We start from the raw sequence: 10,007 nt of genomic DNA, 5'->3' as shown, positions 1-10,007 counted from the left end.
TTTACCTTTATGGTTTGCACTTATTCTGCTTGTATGTGCTATCCTGTTCTCAACCTACCACCTTGCAAACTATTTTTGTACTCTTGTTTTTATGTATGATTGTTGCTATTGGTGGATGGCAACCTGCCTCAGGACTATTAGGCTGAATCTCAAGGACTAACCTCACATGGCCTGGGAAGGTCTACGCTTTATTTATCGCCTTTATAACATTTGGACAAGGACTTTTACAGTTTATTTGTTTTGATACGCTTTGCACTACCATCCGCTTATTTTGAAAGTTTTGGATAACTGATTCCTGTATTGTTAAAAATACCATTGTTTGTCTTTCTGTTTCTTTTTTATGTTTGTCTAATAAAAATCCTTAATAACTAAAAAAAAGAAGGGTAAAATAAACATTTTACTCAGTGGCTTAGCAAAGTAGAAAGTATAGGACAGATGGCTAGGGACCGCCCTATACACCCTTGCAGATCATGGACTATAGCCAAAGAATCTATAGCATGTAGAATACTAACCAAAAAGTTTGCTTGTCTAGAACAATGTTTCTATACCTTCTTAACATGGAGGAACCCTTAAAAAAACTTTCAAGAACCCCTTCTATAATTACTATGTCCACAGCTTTTAGTATATTAGTGGTGATCAGTGTGAATAATTCCTCTTACATTCCTGGCCATTGGGAAGAATGTCAGCCTTACAGCCAAAAAGATCATTGGTGTCACTTAAAATGACTGAGAAGAACCCTGGCAACCTCTGGAGGAACCCTGGTCGAGAAACACTAATCCAGAAGGTTTACAAACGAAAACCCCCAACCTCCAGAGTTCCTCTTTAACTTAAACCCACAGAAACAAACCAGAATTAATATAAGATGAAAAGAATGATGAAATATATTCTCAAGAAATGAAGCACTCGCTCGGGGCATTGTCTCCAACAGAAGTTTACATTACACTTCCTTCACATAAAAAGATCTCATTTAATTTATAATCAGAAGAAAGGAAAGAACACATAATCAAAGAATGATTGCTAGTGCAGTTTTATGATCGTACAGTAATTTCTATGTAAATAATTAATTTCCAGCGCTGTGTAATGTTCTGCAACATTTATTTCATGTTATTTCCTCTCTGAGATAAAACTCAACCATTGTTAATATAATTAACCACCAGGCTGATAGGGCAGCGAGAGTACGTGGATTCAGGAGAAACCTAAAACAAAAAATGGGGTGTTAAGTCAATGAAGGTGTGGAGCTGAGCTAATGTCTACTCTGTTGCTTGTTTTTATAACCAAGTTGACAGCTGCTATACAGGGGAAAAAAATTCTAGCCATCAACACACATTGTGTTTAACAACAGAGCGAAAAGCCCACAACATAACCTACAGCGGTGTAGAGGTGCCAATAACTGAAGCCAACAGAACGATCTGCAATCATCAAGCCTTTCCACTGAGAACCATTAGGAACCCCAGGGAAGCAATATATAAATAAATATATATATATATATATATATATATATATATATATGCACTTTTGTTGTTCAGGAAGTGCACAGCTTGGTCTAGGACACAACTCCAATTTGTGGATTGGACAGTGAAGGAGAAGTTGTCACTAGGGATGTGCGAACATCTGAGAGTTCGGGTTTGCCGGGTTCAGCCGAACTTCCGCTCAAAGTTCAGGTTCAGGTCCGGGTACCCAAAATTGTAAAGTTCGGTACAGACAGTTTACAGTTCGGGTTAGCTCAACACTAGTTGTCACTATGATGAGACATCTGTACTCATCCTTCTCTTTCCTCCAACTCTCCGTAGGCACGAAGGTCCGCCACTATCATACCAGACCTCGATCAAAAGAACTTGACTTTTATTGCAATGCAGAAACTTTCACACATGTGAGAGGGAGGCCCAAGAAATTTACCTAGTATGAGGCCCAGAAATTTCTGATGGCCTTTGTAACATATTGTTACAAAAACTAAAGATTAAGGGGAATCTCCATAAAGAGGAACCTGGTGATGTCAGTCTATATGCATTAATTTTTCATTTTGGGGAGATTGAGTTGTTGTTGGTTTTCTGGGATAGAGAGTAAATAAAAATCTCCCAACAAGACACAGACCATTTCCTACTCCATGGCAAAGTTAAAAAAAGTTTAGCCAACAGCTTTCGCCAGGATCACTCCCCTCATCAAAGATAAGAACAATAAAAAGTGATTTTCAACTGCACAAGTCTTGTATGGGTCGTCAAGGATTCTAATTCAGCCTCCTAGTCCTTATTTTAAACTGCAGAAAAAGTGTTTAGGTTGTAAATATTATAGCATAGAGATAATAGGAGAGTGTAATATACATAAAAGGAGATAGAATAGATAATAGGAGATTGGTTTAGCAAAAGACAACTGGTGCAGGGATGACACCATTCAGATGTTGTGTGTTGTCAGCCCACAAGAGTACTTAGATTCTCATTGCTTTCTCACACATCATCTGGTTTTGTTGTTTCTTTTAGGCTCTTTAAAAGGATAACAGTTGGGTAACTGTACATTGAAAAGTTATCAAACAAAGAAGAGGAAGTTAGGTAATGCGGACTGACTGGTGTTACTAAGGGGTTAACCACTTCAAGACCAAGAGCAGTATATATTTATATATAGGGTAGTGTAGAGTAGAGTAGGGTATAGTCGGTTCGAGCAGAGCTAGATGGGGTAGGGTATGAGATGAGTAGAGTATGGTAGAGATGAGTAGATTAGGGAAGAGTGGAGTAAGGCAAAAAAAAGTAGGGTAGGGTATGGAAGGGTAGACTAGGTTAGGGTATGATATAGTAGGGAAGAGTGGGGTAGCATGGAGTATAGTAGACTAAGGTAGGGTATAGTAGGGTAGAGTGGGGAAAGATGGAGTAGGGTAGGGGTGCCCACAGTTTTTTGGCATGGAAGATACTTTTAAAATGACCAAGTCAAAATGATCTACCAACAATAAAAAGTTGAACCTAATAACTCCTGTGCCCGGTAGAGTTTATTTTGAAAGGAAGGGCTTCGCGATCTTCTCGCGTTGCCTTTGCGATTTACCAGTAGATCGCGGTCCACCTGTTGGGCACCCCTGGGGTAGGGTATAAGACAAGTAGGGTATGGTGGAGAGGAGTAGATTAGAGAAGAGTGGAGTAGAGTAGGGTATCCTAGGGTAGGGTAGAGTAGAAAAAGTAGGACAGGGTATAGAAGGGTAGAGTAGGTTAGAGTAAGAAATAGTAGGGTAGGGTGGAATATGGTAGACTAAAGTAGGGAAGAGTTAAGTAGAATAGGGTAGGGTAGAGTACAGTACAGTAGAATGCTTAGGCTGTAGATAATAGGAGAATGGTTTAGCAAAAGACAACTAGTGCTGGATAACACCACTCAGATCCTGTGTGTTGACAGTCCACAAGAGTACTTCTCACACGTCATATATATATACTTTTATATATATAAAGTGTTTTCAACCAAGTATTAGAAATGAACATTTTTTTTCAGCTTTTTAATTTGTCCAAATAATTTTGAGCCCCTGAAATGAAGTGATTGTGTAATGAAAAGGTTTTAGTTCCTCACATTTATATGTAATCTTTTTGTTCAACCCACTGAATTAAAGCTGAAAGTCTGCAGTTCAACTGTATCTGAGTTGTTTCATTTAAAACGAATTGTGGTAATGTACAGAACCAAAATTAGAAAAAAGTTCTCTCTGTCCAAATATTTATGGACCTAACTGTATGTATATATATTTACACACACATACACCGTGTAGGAATCTGGCCATTAGCACATATGAAGCATATCCTAAATCTACGCCAATTCATGCTGCTGGTCGACAACTAATGTCCCAATGTGTACAGTTAGCCAATATGGGGGAACACTCTTGCCTTTGTAGCATTGGGGTCCCAGGTTCAATCTCAGCCAGGACACAATTCATGGAGTTTGCCAAGTTTGTGTGCACTCCAGTTTACTCCCACATCACAAGAACATGCTGTTGGGTTAACTGGCTTCACCCCAAACTTGGCTTTAGATAATGGTAATGACATATGACTATGGCTTGGATATTAGATAGTGAGCCCCTTCAAGAGACAGATAACTATGGACTCTGTACAACATTCTATAATAGGTTGGTGCTATATAAAACACGTTTTTAATAATAAGGAGTAGCATTTCCCAACCAACTATAATGAAATAAGGAATGTTTTTATCAATATCCCTTAATTTGGAGAATTGTGATGAATTGAAGCATGCAAATATATTTTGTTCTATGAAGGCTCTGCACAAATGGAAAGGAGAAAGTCAATCAAAATTAATCTACCAAATAGCCACTAGGGGGCAGGCAACCCCCACACATGCAGTCAGACTTCCAATGGAAATGTTCCAATATTATTATTACCCAATGTCTGCTTTACCATCACCAAATACCATCTTTTATCTCTAATACAGACCGCATACACGGATCACTGTGTTACAATACAAATATATTTTTTATTGGCTGTGATAAAAAAAAAAAAAAACATAAGTGATCATTTATATACAAACCTGGTATGTGAAAATAGTATTTCAAATAATTTTACCATGGCCACATTCACCCCTGGAGAAAGCCATTTTTTTGGAGTGACATCCATCAACCCATTACTGTTGATTCTGTGATCTTTCTGTGATCTTGTAGCTATACTCTAGCCAATCAGCTGAATATATATTTAGGAACCTACCTATGAATTTGCATCATTTTATATTTAGGGCTGTAGATCTAATTTTTCTGTGATGCAGTTTGGTAAAGTTTGCAGGTCTTGTTCTTCCACGGGTCTGTGACTGTACAATGAAAGGAGAAGCACCAGACCGATAAAGCCTATCTCGCTAAAATAAGCACAAAGAAAGGACTTGTGCTGCTTCTTCCCCTCTCCCTCCCTTAGTATATGTGTTGGTTGCTGCACAATCCTCCTTTTCTTTTTTTATTTTGTTGCCTTTTCGTATTTTTACTTACGTCCACTTACAATTTCCATTTTTGTCCCTGCAGGCCCGGGTTTACATTGGAGTATTTACTGACAAGCACAACGAATATTACGATCTTATCGTTCTCAGGCTGCTCTCTATGAATTCAGTGATGGACCCTTGGATTTTTATCATCTGCCGAACTTCGAATTTTCACCGCCACATTAGGGTTCTGTGTGGCAAGCTGCGTGCCAAGACCCATGGGAAGTCGCATTTCTTGCAGCAGAGCGTAAGCCTCAGACTGAGCGATTTCAACACCAGCGCAGTGAACGCAACTCCTTGCTAAACTGTGGACTGATGAAGTAGTCAGCCAACAAATCCAAATCCCCTCCAAGTTTGCCGATCTGCTGCACTCCAATGTTATACCAAACTCCAAGAGATGGATAAATGATTCCCGTTCATATAATCTTTACAGAAAAGGACAATAAGAATGTTGATCCTCCTCCTCCTTTAATCACATGACCAGATGCCTAGGCTTTTGGTTAAACAAAGCAGGAAAGGCGAGCAATGATATCCGTAATGGCAATCCACAAATTTCATAATGAGTTTTCGTAACGGTACCAACATAAGATTTCTATGTACTTACTTGAAACAACATGGGACTTCTCTGGGGTTGGACTGTACTATTTCAAAGCTGTGACCAAGCCCCCCAACCACCCACACACCCAACAAAGAAGAATTTGCCATATGGGAATATTCTAGTTAGAGTATGTTTAAAGTATCAGGTAGAGTACAGCAGAGTAAGGCAGAGCAAGGTAGGGTAAGGTAGGGTAGGATAAGGTATGAAAGAGCAGAGTAGGGGAGAGTACAGCAGAGTAAGGTAGGGTAAAGTAGAGTTGGGTAGTGTAGAGTACAGTATGGTAGGGAGGAGTATGGTAGCCTAGACTAGGGTACAGTGGAGAAGATTACGGTAGGGTATTGTGGGGTAGATTAGGGTAGGACTAAAGGGTATAGTAGAGAGACTAAATTAGAGTAGGGTAAGATAGAGTATGGTAGGGTAGAGTACCATATGGTAGCCCTGGGTACGGGAGGGTACAGTAGAGTAGAGTACAGAAAAGAAGGGTGGGATATGGTAGGGTAGGGTACAGTAGAATAGAGTAGGGTAAGGTAGGGTAGTACAGTGTAGAGTAGAGTAGGGTAGGGTAGAGAAGAGTAGAGTAGGGTAGAGTAAAGAGAGGCAGGGTAAGGTAATGTTGGGTAGAGTAAAGTAAAGTAGAGTATGGTGAGGTAGGTTAGTGCACATTAGGGTAGAGTAGGATAGAATAGGGTGGAGTAGAGTAGAGTAGAGTAGAGTAGGGTAGGATAGAGTAGGGTCGAGAGGAGAAAAGTATAATATGGTGGGGTAGGTTAGATTAGAGTACAGATGGGTAGGATAAAGTAGAGTAGGGTGCAGTAGAGTGGAGTAAGGCAGGGTAAGGTAAAGTTGGGTAGAGTGAAGTAAAGTAGAGTATGGTGACGTAGGTTAGTGTAGGGTAGGGTAGAGTAGAGTAAAATAGAGTATGGTGGGTAGGGAAGGATAGATGGGGTAGGACTGTCTGTGCCATTTGGGAAAACACAACAGAAAGTTAGAGGAGGTCTTTCTAAAGGATGAAGATCCACCTGGCACTCATACTCATTCAGGAAAGGTCAGGTGCATGGTAGACAGTGGAACTGGAACCACCGGATGGTTTCACTTTTTTAGAAGGAAATGAAATCCTTCGACCAATAGTTCCCAAATCTTTCCAATTCAGGGCATCCTTAGTACACCCCCAGGACCCCTAGGGCTAATGCTCGGATCTAGGTGTTCTGACCTAAGCTATGAACAAATTCGATACATAAACATTTGATATGAATTTAAAGAATAAACATAATTTTACGTTAAAGAAATTCGTTGCAACACATTTTCCTTTATAACAAATGTAGTTCTGTTGAAGGATAAACACAGACGGACATACAATGTACAAATATAATTATATTTATATATATTTTTTTAACAAACGTATGCATGTTTTATTTTTTAAATTTCTTCATACCAGCAGCATGGTGACTGTGTTTTATCCTCGTATCTCAGTGTAGGTCTGTTCTCATTGCCCCAATATACAAAGAGATATCTTACCTTTCCTGCACAGCACCCTGATCTGCCAGTCCCGGTACCTCCAAGGCGGGACCACATGTACAGACCTATCAGAATGCAATGCCCAATGACCAATCACTGTCATCAGGGAGGGAGAGGAGGGGCATTGCCTAATCATACACAAATAATGACTTTTGGAAAGTCAGTTATTTTTTACTTACCGTAGTAAAAAAGTGACTTAGTACCAGAGACGGTTTTAGACAACATATGCCCTAAGCAGTGGTGAAATGGGGACCCCAACTCACACAACATTCCAGCTCCCTGCACACTCTGCCATTCTTTCAAATGGGGCCCTGTAGAAGGTGGGGACCCTGGGTAATTACCTAATTTATTTGTAAATTGTAAATATTTTGTAACTTTTGAATGAGAAAAGTAATAAAGCCGTATGTCATTATACTACGAATTTTAATGAATTCAATCTGGTGACCCAACAACTGCAGCAAAACAACAAATAAATGTTATGCTAATATCGCAGAAGTAATACTCACCGAAAATACTAAAAAGCCTTATAAATAATAAACAATTACATAAAAGATAATAAATCAATGTGTCACTGACAGTGAAAAGTGTTTAAGTACAGTAGTACAACGACATAAATAATAAAGAAACGTTCCTGCGGCATGTCTGGGAATATAAGGTGGCAGAATACCGACTACCCCAAGGGAGCAATCTTCAGCATCGTCTGGGCACAAAGCAGAGACCGGCATCCTTGTTTTACACTGCTGATTGCTTGGCAGAGAAAGGATTGAAAAATAGTTCTCCATCTGCTCTCCCATGCTGGGCTCTTGATTTTCCAGTGACAGATACACCATAGGATGCCGATAAACATTATACAATCTCTGCACAACCAAAATTATGTGATATGAGCATAGATTTAAAACTATTCAATCTAACTTGGCAAGGCCCTATAGCAGCGATCGCCAATTGGTGGTCTGCAAGAAAATGTTGGTGGTTCGTGGCTCTGTGGTGCTCTATTGGTGTAACCCCTAGCATGGTCAGGAGAAGGGTCCAGCACTGGCCAGGGAAGCAGACCATGTCCCCTGTATTGATCGCAGGCTCAGGGCAGTGGGCAGGTTGTGTCTCTGGACTGGTGTGGGCGAGTTCTGGCATCATGACGTCATCCTGGGGGAAGTTTCTTCCCCTTTGAGTGACACATGGCTCCCCACATGTGCAGTCCGGAGTCTGTGAAATTAGTGGTCTCTGACAACCAAAAGGTTGGCGACCCCTGCCCTATAGTATATCATTGGTGCTAGGTCAAAAGAGGAAAGTACAATAAGGCCAGGTTCAGACCTGCCTTGGGATCAGGTGATACTGAGCAGCTCACGGCACTTGACACCTTGCCAGCTGCCTGAACACTCACAATGCAGCACTGGTTCTCAAAGTATCAGCATCTGCATATTTGCTGGGGGCAGTGAGTGAAACTGGCAGTGCTCACTACTGCCCCCATTCATCCTCCATGGGGCTGCCAATTGAAGAAGCTTCTTGTAGCCTCTCCCCCGAGGAAGCAGTTTGCTGGAATGAGGAAGCAGTACTCGCCCACCACCTCACTGCCACTCTTAACACAGCCTAAGATTGTAATCTGCATGCATCTGTATGTTTGCAAACTGCTTATCAAGTCTATTGATGAACACGATCATCCAACATTCACCCAAATTTGACACACATTGGATTCTATTAAAAATATATGCATCATAAAATTTTGACTGAAGTTGACTCAAGAATTTTCAATGTCAATTTTGGGTAAAACTTGGATGAATCTTGAATGAACATGCACAAAATGTAAAAAATAGAATGTAATAAAAACATAGGAGTCCATTGGTAAATTCTTCAATTTATAAATAGTCACTTCAATATTCTTCAATGTTTCAATTGTTTTCATTTAGCTTCATTCTAACATTCATTCACTCCTCTCTGTAACACATAATAAAGTGGAACTGAAGTACTACTTTGAACATGTGTGATTTAGGGTTCAGGTGGTTATTGCAGAAAGAGTCAGGCGATGTTCAATGTGGCAAAAAATGTTCTTACATTCCTGATTACCACCTGCTGTCAAATTTTGCTAAGTGTTGGTTGCCAAAAAAAAACCCGGTAATTCCGTCTTTCCTTTGTGCAACAAATAAACTCCCGCATTTCAGGCCAATCAAGATGGCTAAAGATCAACTCCAGGAAGAAGGGAAGAAGGAAGATTGTGCAGCCATGCAATGTACCTGGGACAGGTGAGTATCGCAGGTTTAGTTGCACTTTAAACCTAAGACTTATTCTGCCACCTAGTGGACAATTAATAAAAGAGCACAGAAATCAATATAATAAATGCTTTACAGGTAGTCCTCGGGTTACATACGAGATATGGACTGTGGATTTGTTTGTAAGTTCAATTTGTATGTAAATTGGAACAGGTACATTATTTTAATAAAAGCTATTAGGACAGATGTTTGCCTCAACATAATATTAGGCATCATGATGTCAGTTACTGTAAAAAAATTCCCACTGTAAGTTAATCGCAAACAAAGCAAGAAAAAAAAAACTTTATGGAGCCAAGACATTCGTTAACTTCTGGAGCAAGCTGTGCTTTGATATTTAAAAAGAAACAATTGACTAAAGCTGCGTACAGACTTGCAATTTTTGTCGTTGGAAAGGATCTTTCACGATCCTTTCCAACGACAAGGGACTACCCGATGCATGAACGGTGCTGTACATACAGCACGGTTCATGCTCTATGGAGAGGGGAGGGGGAGAGCGACGGAGTGGCACCCTGCTGCGCGCTCTCTCCCCTTTCCCTTTCATTAGGATCAGTTGTCGTCCATCGTCCGTGGATCCGGCAGGACGGTCGTTCGGACGATGGACGACACCGACTGTACACACGGCAGATTTTCGCCCGATATTTGGCCGATGCCGATTATCGGGCGATAAAAATCTGCCGTGTGTACGTAGCTTTAGAGTT

At 40.4% G+C, this 10,007-nt stretch overlaps 1 protein-coding gene across 1 annotated transcript in view; it reads left to right on the top strand.

The window, feature by feature from the left end:
- Positions 1-7,469, top strand: part of LOC140342305 (prostaglandin D2 receptor-like) — a 17,004-nt gene extending 9,535 nt beyond the window's left edge. The window contains exon 2 of the mRNA XM_072428444.1: positions 4,979-7,469. Coding sequence (XP_072284545.1) covers positions 4,979-5,239 — 261 coding nt within the window. The 3' untranslated portion in view covers positions 5,240-7,469. The remainder of the gene's footprint in view (positions 1-4,978) is intronic.
- Positions 7,470-10,007: the final 2,538 nt, after the last annotated feature.

Source organism: Pyxicephalus adspersus, chromosome 12, assembly GCF_032062135.1.
Source record: "Pyxicephalus adspersus chromosome 12, UCB_Pads_2.0, whole genome shotgun sequence".
NCBI lineage: Eukaryota > Metazoa > Chordata > Amphibia > Anura > Pyxicephalidae > Pyxicephalus > Pyxicephalus adspersus.
This window is presented reverse-complemented; position numbering and strand designations above follow the sequence as displayed.